We start from the raw sequence: 13,603 nt of genomic DNA, 5'->3' as shown, positions 1-13,603 counted from the left end.
ATAATTCAACATGAGCGTCTGTAAGCTTGGCACCCTAGGAGCTAAGTTACCTGAACTATTCTAGAACATTTCAGTAATTGCTTACAGCTTTGATGCTGATCTTTCTGATCATAAAATTGGTCATTATGAATGCAATTGATGAGAAGAATTCATAGTTATTTGCAGAATTACGGTATTTGAGGGTTCTTCTAGAGCAGGGGTTCTCAAACTCGGTCCTGGGGGACTCCTGTGGCTGCAGGTTTCTGTTCCAGCCAGCCTCTGTTTTTAATTGGACTCCTGGACTAATTAAGTGAACTGTTGTTTACCAGATTCCCTGTTTTGGGAACAATATACAAATTAGAAAACTAGGTTTGGTAAAAAAAAAAAAGTACTAAAATGTACTAAGCAGTTATATGTGTTTTTTTTCTTTTTAACAGTGTTTTCATCTTGATTGTCATTCTACTTTTCTAGGTGTTCTAATTGCCTAATTAATTCATTATTTACTACTTTGTGGGGCTGACGCTAAAGTAGTTGCAGCCTTTCACGATTGAGTGTTGTTTGCTTGGGTTTCTGCTCTGCTTGTTTTTAATTGTCATTAAGATTCAATGGAGGGAGCAAACTGCAGAGAGAAAAGGCGAAATATAAGAGAGTTAAGCATTTAAATCCATAGTTTCTTATAAATGTAAAAATGTAGAATTAAAGATAAATAATACCAGCTAGTTAAATGAGATCAGTGCTATTAGGTGTTCTCATTGATTAGGAATCTGTTGGAACAAAAACCTGCGGCCACAGGGGTCCCCCAGGACCGAGTCTGAGAACCCCTGCCCTAGAGTGCCTCTTTCTCCAGGCTCAAAAACTAATCAGCATATCATCATCTCATAACAGGCTTAAGTTTCAAGTTTGGTATTTTTCCATCCAGCTGTTTTAGCTCTAGGCCATCCTCAAGAAACTATGACACAGACACACACACACAGACAGACATGCACCCATCATCGAGATATCAATGTTTTCAGTATCAGGGGACCCTAAAACGATGAGATCAGTCAAATAAGGGAGATTAAACTTTTTGACGAATCTAAAGCTTTTGCTCATTCCCCATAGAAGTTATGGTGGGGGAGGGCGCAAAGCAAAAATAACATTTTCCAACCTTTGTAATCCATTTCAAAGTCAAAATCATCTCTGTACAGGGTAGCAGTTCATCTCAGATCCCAGTAACACACACACCCTCATTTACATTTACCTGGAGACAATTCAGAGTTGTCAATAAACCAAGAATCTGTTTTGGGAAATAAACAGGAGAAAACCTTGGAGACTCTCCACAGACAATGACAGTCATGAGATAAACCCTAGACACTGCACCACCATGTAGTACTATAATGAAACAGGTTAGAAATAAAAAGGAATTGCAACAGAAATAACACTTTTTCCTTCATCAGGCTACTTATTTTCTAGGTAAAGCCAGGACAGTGTTTTCTAGGTAACGTTCCACCCAAATTAAACGGGATATCCTAAAAGACTCACATACTGTATTAAACTTGACAGTATGCCTGTACCAAGCCATTAGATGTCTCATGGTTTTCCAAAGAGAAGGGATATATTTAAATCTACTGAGCCTAGAATGAAGTATTACACAGCAGAATATATTTCACTTATGGATAGCAAGGTGATGCCGTTCTCATAGTTCTAGGAGACTTGGTTTGGATCCCAGCCTACTGAAGATCTGTGTGCAGTTTCTACATTCTCTTCGTCTCTGTGTAGGATGTGTATTTTCTTTCCTGCATTTGAAGGATGCTGACGTAAATGGCAATTCTAAATTGGCTTGGCATTGGTAAATGTTGGTGTCCCCTGTAATAAACTAACACAATGATTTGCTGCAGAAACTCTGGTTCATTAAATGAATAGATGGATGGACAGTTCACACATAATGCCATTCTGTTAAGAAATTCAATCAAATAATTTTTGCAAATTCTTGCCTCATTTAAGACTGTACAACCAATGTTACTTTCTGTTTTAGACTGTGATAAAACATGTCAAACATGCAATGGACCGTATTCTTCAAATTGCATAAAATGTCAAGATGGAATGGTGAAAAATGAACACAGTCACTGTGTCAGCCACTGGGATTGTCCTCTGAGCTCCTACCAAGACCAGAATGGAAACTGCAGGAAATGCCACCGATCCTGCCATCTGTGTACAGGACCGACACAACACGAGTGCCTGAGCTGCATTGAAGACTACTTTTTACTTAGTGAGTATATAGTCATATTTTTGTTGATGAAAATAATACTTTAAGGAATGTGTTTGTTGTTAAATTATTTATCAGGAAAGGACTGTCAAGGATTTTTTAGAAAACCAAGGTCAGGATTTTGCTACTTTGTTTTTAAATGTGCAATTCTAGCTATTCATTATTCATAATATTTATGTAGGTAGTCATATAACAAGGCATTTAAAGCATTCTATTGTAAATGTATCTTTCTATAAAAAATAAAATTCATTAAATACTGTAAAGTTAATATATCAGTTTTAAGGGGATGGAGGAGTTTTTTTATGGGTCATTTTATACAGGTTGAATGGAATCTGTTTTCGACAAAGCAACTAGTTATTAAAGCAACCGTTTGTATTTAAGGAAGCATTGAACAGAACAACTCATTAACCTTGAGATAGTTTATCAGAACAACGGGATCAGTCCTTCCTGTTCTGTTTAAACTTTCTGATAAACTTATTGAGGACAGACATAGGCCTCTGCCATGATCAGCAACACAAGGGTCAGACTGGTTCTGAGATTTAAATCAAAATAAAGGAGGACATGCTGTTGGTCACATTGCAGAACTAAAGGCAAAGTATGAGGGGTAAGCCTGCATTAACATTTCAAAAGAGTAGCTATAGAAGTGAGGACATCTCCACAGAAGGTAAAGCGTGCAGCTTACTGAGCCCTCTGGAACAGCAGATACAAGTAAAAATGAAGTAAAATACTAATAAAAAGGGAACAAAAATAATTATTAAAACATAAAATGAATACATTAACCACATATGCACATTGTTATAAAATAAATATGTTACATATTAAAAAATAAACAAGCAAGCCGATGAAAAAGTATTTACAATTTATTTATTACATTAGAGAAAAGCCAAGCAAAATGACACCTTTTATTGGCTTACTAAAAAGATTACAATATGCAAGGTTTCGAGGCAACTCAGGCCCCTTGAAAGCTTGCATATTGTAATCTTTTTAATTAGCCAATAAAAGGTGTCATTTTGCTTGGCTTTTCTCTACATTCATAATGGCTAACACGGTACAACACCCTAGTACTACATTTATTACATTAGAACAATTTTAGTGCTGAACACCTACCTGCATCAGTTTTACGCATCTTTCCCCAACCTCTCTACAAACTTCCTTTAATGTCATCCTTGCTATCCACATATGCTCAGTTTTCACTCCAAAGTCTCTTACAAGATCAGAGAATGGTGTATAGTGGATGCTTTCAGACAACCTGGTGTAATATGGCACAAGCATTGTCATGTAATATCTCAATACCTCACATCAGTTGACGTCCCCATTTATTGTACTTCCACTTTGTCATAGAACTTTATTCAACAATGTGCGCTGTTTATCATCCTTCATTTTTCCTGACAATGTGCAAGGATCAGTGACTGAAAGACAAGATACCAAAAAGCAAAGTATTTTCCAATATTTGCTTCTTTTCTTCTGTGTAGGCAGTAAACAAAAATTCAGTGCTGGTCCCTCTGCTAAATAGTGAAGACTGCTACAGCTTAACTAAATTTGCACTAGTATGCCTATACAATACATATATTGATATGCATATCTAGCATATTTATTCAAAATTTTACATTTGTAAATATACACAGAGCTCTGAGCCTTTCTTATGAGATATGAACTAAAAAGGGGAAAAATTGATAGCTGGAGAAGACAGCTAAATGGATAAAGCCAAATATGTTACTAACACACGGAGAATAATAAATCATTATGTTTTGGCGTACCCTTATGCTGAATTCTAATCTCACTTATTTTTGGCAGGCCATATAAACATTTGCAGATATCTTAAAGTGGACATCAGAGCTCCTAAACTTAATGTAATTACAATACTTTTTGAGATATCTAGAATACATTTCAATATTTCTCAGATACATTTTCAGATGTTCCCAACTGATCCCCTCTGCATTTTAAAGTATGAAAAAATTGATTCTGAAATCGCTCAAAATCACTTCCTGTATTTTTTTTTTAGTTTGTCAAAAGGACTTCCTGACTTAAAATGTATTACCTTAGAAATGGGGTATGTCACTGTGTGATATTTTAATGTACTGAAAATGAAGTGGTATGGACATGTGATGAGGAGAAACAATGAATAAGGGGAGAAAAGATGTTGGGAATAGAAGTACAGGGAAGAGAAAACGAGGAATGTGAAACCAGAGGTGGATGGATAAAGCAAAAGAAGAACTGAAGGAAAAGGACTTGACTATGAGGAGGTGCAGGACCGAGTTGTTTGGTGAAGGCTGATCAAGGACATCTACCCCACATAGAGGTGTGAAAAGATGAAGAGGAAGAAGGAGAACCTATATTGCAATATTGGGGAACATACTAGAGACATCTCTAATTGTATTTTGAATATCTCAAAAAGACACTTAGATAGCTTTTAATATGTTTTTGAATGTTTTGAAATTAAGTTAGAGATACTTTGAGAAACATTTTAAAATATGTTACAAATGGAGGAGAAGGTGATTTCATGATATTGGTAAATTAATTTTGAGATATAAAAATGTATTAGGTATCTGAAGCATATGTCAAGACAGAAAACTGGAATGCATTTTAATATATTCTGAATACATTTTGAGATGTTCTGAAATATCATTAAGACCAGTTTGGGATATAGGACATGAATTTCTAGATATCTTATTTTCCACTTCATTTTAAAGTACTATATTATGAGTACATTAGAGGGTGAGCTCAAGTTGGACGGTTGGGAGACAAAGTCATAGAGGCGAGATTGCATTGTTTTGAACATGTGCAGAGGAGAGATGCTGGGTATATTGGGAGAAGGATGTTAAGGATGGAGGTGCCAGGGAAGAGGAAAAGAGGAAGGCCTAAGAGAAGGTTTATGGATGTGGTGAGAGAGGACATGCAGGTGATGGGTGTAACAAGATGCAGAGGACAGAAAGTTATGGAAGAAGATGATCCGTTGTGGCGGATGAAGATATTAAATACCTTTTTTATGGACCTGAAAACATCTCAAGTGGAATTTGTGATATCTTATCAGGATATCCTTTTGAAAACCAGAAAGATTACAAAAAGTAATTTTAGGTACCTAAAATTGCATTTTCAGTATGGAGAGTTTCACAAAGTTATTTTAAAGTATCTCAAAAGGATCTTGACCTGTCTCAGACTGCACAAGATGTTATTTAACGATACCTTAAAAAGCATTTCAAATATCTCAGGTAACCAGTATGTTATTTATAAGATACTTAAAAATGCATTTAGGATATCTGAAAATAGACATATTATAATACATAAGAAAAACCTAAATTGCATTGAAAGATAAATGTAATTTGACTTGCCATTTTATCTTTTTATATTTTTCATGTTTTCAAAGTAGAGTTTAGGGTAATAGAGGGGTCTGGATTAACATGGGGCATTCAAATTCAAACTGGAAAACACTGGCAAATATTCAAACTTGAAGCTTCTGTTCCTATTTCAAAATATCCCACTATACATGAACAAATCTTTTTTTTTTAATTAGATTCAATCATAACCTCATTTATTTGGAATTCAAAAAATCCACGCATTCAAAAAGCGACCCTGCAATGACCTAAATCAGAAGTTGGTATGGCTCTACCTAGTCTTCAGTTTGATTACTGGGCGGCAAACATACAAGCTATAAAATCCTGGACATGGACACAAATAGATGAACACACATTAGCTTGGTTTACAATATAAATGAAATCCGGCAGTACTTTTTATATTCTTTGTTCTGTGCCCCAGTAAATATAAGGTATTGTCAATAGACTAACAACCCAATTGTCCTTCATTCACTCAGAATATGGAACCAATGTAGGAAGCGCTTAGTTAGAGAATAGTCACAAGTTAGAGAATATTTTATTTATGGTACCTCTACATGGTAACCACCTTTTTACCCCCTCTCGAATTTACACAGTTTTCAATATTTGGAAAACATGTACAATTAAATCATTTAGAGATCTGTATATAACTAACGTCTTTGCATCCTTTGAACAATTACACTCCAAACTGAATCTCCCATCAAAACAATTTTTCCACTATGTCCAGCTTAGCAACTTTACTAAAGCAAATACTGCCCAAGTTCAGTGGGAAAAGGATCTCTTACTCAACATTTCAGAAAAGGAATGGAAGGCAGCCATGCCCAGAATTCACTGTAGCTCCATATGTGCAAAACATTCAATTTTTCAACTTAAAATCTTTTATCAAGCACATTTGTCCAAAATGTTTCCAGGACAAGACCCAACCAGTAAATGTTGCAATCAAGCTCCTGCCTCACTGGGCCACATGTTTTGGAGGTGCACCAAATTAACATAAATCCGGACAAAAAAATCTTGAAATGCCTATCAGACAGTCTTGGTGTCACAATCCCTCCTAATTCACTAACAACTGTGTTTGGTGTACTTCCAGATGGGCTTAAAGTGGAGAAGGACAAACAAATTGTAATTGCCTTTACTTCACTGTTAGCACATAGAGTTGTCTTGCTCAAGTGGAAGAATCCTAACCCACCTCTTTCAAGTCGCTGGGTAACTGATGTTGTATACTATTTGAAATTGGAAAAAATCTAATTCTCACTTAGAGGATCTTTTTTAAAACCTGGCAGGAACTAATTAATATTTTAGAATAAGCATTTGCTGTATATTGGGGGAAAAGACTTTTTTCTCTCTTTACTACTCTAAACAGTTTTGCTCTGGTCATTGGCCTTCCTCTCTTTCACATGGGTGGGAGTTGATTTAAATTTACTTTTGTTAAGTTGGACTTGTATGGTGTGGTATATGCTTTTAATAAATTCAATAAAATGTCCAAAAAAAGTTATATACTTTGGCCATTGGTATTCTTAAAATAGGCAGAAAGGGAAAAAAAGATAAGACGGATGTGTTTCATGAATAGTTTAGCTGCAGGTTAGTGCTATGTTGTTTACAATGAACCCACAATATGAGAGGAAATAGTTTTGATAAAAATTAAAATGAAAATACTTGAAACGAACGGGCATGAATATAATAATAAAGAAGGGAAATAAAACTACTTGATGAAACATTAAAGTAAAAAAGACAGGCCATAGTCTGCAATGACATATCAGCAATCAATTAAACATCAGAGTAGCATACTGAAAGAGAAATCAATGAACAATTTGAAAATGAGACTCAAATGAGGATACCGAGATTCCTTGTTGTGGAAAAAAGAGAAGGGCCAAAAAAAAAAAAACCCCAGACATCGTGGCTCTAGGAACACTACATACGGTTTAAGTCTCACGTCAGTCACAGAGGCTTCAAATTACCTGAAATATTGTCCAACCACTGAATTATTACAAAGCCATCACAACAGTCACTACATTTACATGTGCTTTAATAACTGGGTTATTTACAGAAACCTGGTTTCTGAAGTGCCATGTAAAATGGGTTAGAGAAATTGGGTTATTTGTGTTTGAGGAAAAAGGTTAACAGAAATAGATTTCTCTGCAAATAATCTGGTTATTTGGCCATGTAAACCCTTAACCAGGTCACAGGTAAGGAATCTGTAGTCTGCGCATGTTTGATTCACTCTGTTAGCTTTGCACTCACTTCCAGCAGCCTTGTGAAGAAAACTGTGTAAGCGTCCACAGAGATCAATTTCCTGAGGCAAATGCTTGGACAATCGCATTAATTTTTCTCCTGGTTGAAATAATCGGTCTCATTATTTCAGAATTTGCTAGACTTGTGTTGATGAGCTGAACATACAATGCTTACTTAGTTCAGCAGCACAATCTCGAGAGCAGCAGGGTAACACATTCAAAATAAAATGCATTGAATAGTCTGATTACTCTTTAAAGTTACAAGTAACCTAATGCAATACTTAATTTACATTGAAGTAAAAATATTGCACAGCACAGAGTGTCCTGCATGACAATCCAGTAACATAAACATATTATTAAAGTTTCAGCTGTTTGCTATAGATATGCTGTGACTGGATGATGCAGTGGCCAGTGTTTATTCTGCAAATTATCAAGGACTCGGGTCGAGAATGTAAAGAGGAGATAGATGTTATTTACTTCACATATTTATAAAGCACAAGACATTTATCATACTTGGCTGTGTTTCGGGTCAGTTTCATATGTAGGCTTAGAATTTAGTAACAGGCGCTGGCCATTCAAATGTACAGTTTTTCAGACAAAGAAAGAAAAAGTAATGCAAATGTAACACTTTGTTTATGCATTACACTTTATAATAAGTAACTGTATAACATGATTAGTTTAGGGCTGCTGTTCAGCTAAAACATGTAATCATGATTAATAGAACAATTAAAATTTATAATCAAAACTAACTGCATATTCATTGCAATTTATTGCATTTCCTTCAAGAATATTAATAATTTTCTAGATTAGATTTAATAAAATGTTATTAATCCCATGGGGAAATTTAAATACATACAGTAGCAGAAACATAAAAAATAAATATACAGACTCTCAGGACAGATAATACAGCCAATCAATCAAACAATCGATTGAAAAATAAATAAACATCTAAATAAATAAACTTAACAAGTACATCGGGTGGAAGCATTGAATTGCCTGATAGCAGAGGGCAGAAAAGCACACTGTGGTGGAATGAGGTTGTGGTTAAAAGTTCTTCAAGAGAGCACCTTATGGGGGGGATTTTTCATGATGGCATCCAATTTTGGCACTGTCTCCTTTTCCGCAACCCCTTCTAGTGTGTCCAGAATCCCCCCTGTGTTGGTGCAGGCTTTCCTGATAAGTTTGTTCTTTCATTGTGCTTCTTTTGTGCTCAGGTTGCTTCTCCAAGAGACTGCAGCATAGAACATCACACTGGCTTCTATGGACTATTACTGCTACTGTTTATATAAGCCAGAATTTACTCAGTGATTAATTTTTAATGAAAAAACAGTTTTAATAGTCACATACCTGTGCATAGTAAATTATTTCAGTTAGTTTATTGAACAGTTTTGTGTAAGAGAACCAACAGCCATGCTATATTACTGGACAACATGTCAAAAGCACTAACAAATACATAAACAATTAAATATAAAAAAAAACAGAAACCAAAAATCATTGTTCAGCATTTGAGCACAATAACACTGCTATAGTCCCAGTTGTGCTTAAACTGCGTGATACACACAAGTCAGCTCCGCAGGTGTTACCTGGACAGGACGAGTAATTAATTTAGATTGGGTTTTTAAATAACAAACTTCTAAATACCTGTATGTATCTGATAGGGTTATTTATTTAGATGTTTTAAGTTGCACGTTGTCATAGAATGTGTCATATATGAATTGTAATATCTTACTTACCCTTTAGCACAAATGGATGGAAATTTTAGCATGATAAATTTACACTGATTATTGTCTACTTTTATTGGCTACAGTATAATAAAGGCTAACCTTAGGTTTAAATGTAGGCTGCATTAGGTAACATACAATTAATTAAACAACAATATACCATGTCTGTGTTACAGGAGTGTGAGTGAGGTAGAAGGAATCGAGCGATTCCACTCTGTGTTATCTGCACTTTAGCTGCTTGAAAATGTGCTGTGGTGTTTCAGGTCAGATATCCTTCCTTGGATGACCAAAAAAAGCTCCACGGCAAACTTATTTGCTACCAGGGACAGTGCTGACCCACTGACATTCTGTCTCGCACTCAGACCTATACCTCGACAGCTTCTTACTTCTTAAGATGGGGGACTTGCATTAACAGATTTCATTGCATGTAGCATCTTGTTCTGGATGTTCCACTATACTACGCAAGGTGACTTCTTTTTCTTTTTTACTGTCAGTATGAGAAGTCAGTGTAATGGCAAGGATGACGCTGAAACACAATTTCACGGAGTGTGCAGTGCTTGTTTGTCTGCAACATTAGAGTGACATAGAAATGAGATTCACTCCACAAGTATAATTGGTTTGATTTTAATTGTCCTCATGTTATTCTCTGCACTTTGAGGAGCTAGTGTATATATGAAACAATGCACACAAAAATATGGGGCAAATTGTGTCCCTTATTTTATGTTCCAATACAGAATGATCCCATATTATAAGGGAGAAGGGATGACTCTACTGGTGTGTGTGGATGAAGACCATTATGAAGAAATAACATAGGGAAACAATCAGGCACCATTAATAGGGATGGGTTCATTTGGCACTCTTTCACTAACAACAACAACAACATTTATTTATATAGCACATTTTCATACAAACAGTAGCTCAAAGTGCTTTACATATTAAAGAATAGAAAAATGAAAGACACAATTATAAAACAAAATAAATCAACATTTAACATCGAATAAGAGTAAGGTTCAATGGCCAGGGGGGACAGAAAAAACAAAAAAACTCCAGACGGCTGGAGAAAAATAAAATCTGTATTGATTCCAGACCATGAGACCCCCAGTCCCCTCTGGGCATTCTACCTAACATAAATGAAACAGTCCTCTTTGGATTTAGGATTCTCACGGAAGGGCTTGATGATGATGATGGTCACGTAGACTTCTGCCTTTTAATCCGTCCATCATTGTTGGAGCATCATGAAGCTTTGAGTAGGTGGAGGTGGCGCAGGCCACCACCACAAAGAAACCGGAAAAAGAAACAGAAAAGAGAGTAGGGGTCAGTACCGATTTTAGAGCCACCATGAATAGTTATTTTGAGGAAATTGAACATATAGAGTATCAGGATTAAGTTAAATTAAGATTAAAATGAAGTTATAAAAAGGCCATGTTAAAGTAATGTGTTTTCAACAGTGTTTTAAAGTGCTCTACTGTATGAGCCTGGCGAATTCCTATTGGCAGGCTATTCCAGATTTTAGGTGCATAGCAGCAGAAGGCCGCCTCACCACTTCTTTTAAGTTTTGTTCTTGGAATTCTAAGGAGACCTTCATTTGAGGATCTGAGGTTACAATTTGGAATATAAGGTGTCAGACATTCCGATATATAAGATGGGGCGAGATTATTTAAGGCTTTATAAACCATAAGCAGAATTTTAAAGTCAATTCTGAATGACACAGGTAACCAGTGTAGTGACATCAAAACTGGAGAAATGTGTTCGGATTTTCTTTTCCTAGTTAGGATTCTAGCAGCTGCATTCTGCTCTAGTTGCAAACAATTTATGTCTTTTTTGGGTAGTCCTAAGAGGAGTGCGTTACAGTAATCTAGTCGACTGAAAACAAACGCGTGAATTAATTTCTCAGCATCTTTCAGTGATATAAGAGGTCTAACTTTACTTATGTTTCTTAAGTAAAAAAATGCTGTCCTAATGATCTGATTAATATGTGATTTAAAATTCAGATTACAGTCAACAATCACCCCTAAGCTTTTTACCTCTGTCTTGACTTTTAGCCTCATTGTATCCATTATTGCCAATCACTAAGATGTCAGTTTTCTCTTTATTTAACTTGAGAAAATTACTATTCATCCATTCTGAGATACAAGTCAGACATTCTGTTAGTGAATCAATAGAATCAGGGTCATCAGGAGCTATTGATAAGTACAGCTGTGTGTCATCAGCATAGCTGTGGTAGCTCACGTTGTGCTCTGAGATAATCTGACCTAACGGAAGCATGAGGCATGGTCAAATTGACTGAATTAAATTAACACATTTAGGGGCTGTCTTAAAAAAATAAAATAAAAAAAATTTTAATGCATTAATCGCACAAATTAACGGCGATTAATCAACAGCTCTTATTCAGTTACATTTTTGTAATTAATGAGTAATGTAACTAAGCTCCCCACACTGCTCAGGAGACACAGGCTCCATGTTTGTTTTCGGATTCACGTCTGTCAATGGAGAATCCTTTTCTGCACAGTCTAATGATGTCATAGTGTTTTGCCAAGAAAGAACTCCATTGATGGACTCTCGTATTTAAATATCGGTTTTCAAAAATAACTGGTTTCTGCTTTAACCGACTGACTTAACTTATCCTGATTCTGTGTATATAAATGCACTCAGTACCTTAATTACACTCATCTCTGCCAATCACAATGAAACATTATGCACATTGTCTTATAAATGCTGTGGAATGACATAAAAGTTAGGGGAACATGCAGTGGCGTAGCGTGGGTGTCAGCCGCCCGGGGCGGAGGAAAAAGTTTGCCGCCCCCTTATTTATGTATTTCAATTTAAAAGACTAAAATATACAGTAATTCTTTGCCGCCACCTAAAAGTGCCAACCGGGGCAGGCTGGCCCTGCTGCCCCCACTACGCTACGCCACTGGGAACATGGCCGATATGAAAACATACGGTAGCAATGTGTGCAAAGTTTAAAAGGCATCTTAATATAAAGACACACCCTATTAATGTTTGATTTGTGATGATGTTTGTACAGAACATTGATAAATATATGAATTAAAATAAATACAATAAATGTGGACAGGTCCAAATAGCTAATATTGAGGTAAAAAAATAGGAATGCCTTTATGTAGCTTCATACAAAGCTATATAAAAATAGTTTGAAGATAGCAGAGTATTAGGTTTATTAGAAAGCGTTCATCTTGAAGATAAAGGAAAAAGGGGGTTAACCTTGAAAAATGCAAGAAAGTAGATGGTAATTTATGCTTATTAATACTGCTCATGTGATACTTTTAAAAAGTAAAGATAAATGTATACCTTTAAAAAGTAATGAGGAAATCCACTGTTTACAGTTTGTGTGCTATGACTATGAAAAGTCATGTGGTTCTAAGAGAGACCAAAAAGAGAAAGAAAATTTAAGCCAGAAAATGTGTTGCTTTAGTAATGGATTAGTGCATTGTATATGCTAATGATGTATTTTTTATATTATTTAAGTCCTTCTTTTACAGTTCCTGTAGTTTAAACATATCAGTATCAGTACTCTGTGTTTTGTTAGGTTTATCGGTCTTCCTCCCAATGAATCTTAGTTGTCCTCCATGGAGTTTTGATTACGATGATAGACATTTCACCACAACACGGGGGTAGACCTCTTGAGGGTTCAAATGGGAGATTCCAGTAAGCAGTCATGTACTGCTAGTACAGCACAGTGAAAAACAGAATACTGCTAGTAGTATGTCGTGCCAGTGCACACCTGTTTATCTCTAATAAACTCTTATAGAGTTATGTGACACTTAATTACTAACCACATTTTTGCAAAGTGTGTTTCTTGCTTATACCAGAACATGAAAAAAGAAACTCACTTTTAAGCATAATCCTGCTTATCAGGGTGGATTACTTTTTTTAATGCATCTCATTTTCTTTTTTAATTTTACATGCTAATGTTTAATCGCTATTTATACATTTATACAGGTTAACAAGTTAACAGAGAGCTTTCATTTTCCTCAAAACTTAAAAAAAATGCAAAATGAAATGGAGATGTGTTTTGTCACACATGGTAAGCCACCACAATTTCCAAAACATGTGAATACAACATTTCTCATTTCCATATGA

At 35.6% G+C, this 13,603-nt stretch overlaps 1 protein-coding gene across 1 annotated transcript in view; it reads left to right on the top strand.

Moving 5' to 3' along the window:
• The window catches only part of LOC120528707 (proprotein convertase subtilisin/kexin type 5-like), a 121,940-nt gene that overhangs the window by 91,456 nt on the left and 16,881 nt on the right, over nt 1-13,603 (top strand). Inside the window, exon 13 of the mRNA XM_039752862.1 lies at nt 1,994-2,227. Coding sequence (XP_039608796.1) covers nt 1,994-2,227 — 234 coding nt within the window. The remainder of the gene's footprint in view (nt 1-1,993; nt 2,228-13,603) is intronic.

This window comes from Polypterus senegalus, chromosome 4, assembly GCF_016835505.1.
Source record: "Polypterus senegalus isolate Bchr_013 chromosome 4, ASM1683550v1, whole genome shotgun sequence".
Lineage (NCBI taxonomy): Eukaryota > Metazoa > Chordata > Cladistia > Polypteriformes > Polypteridae > Polypterus > Polypterus senegalus.
This window is presented reverse-complemented; position numbering and strand designations above follow the sequence as displayed.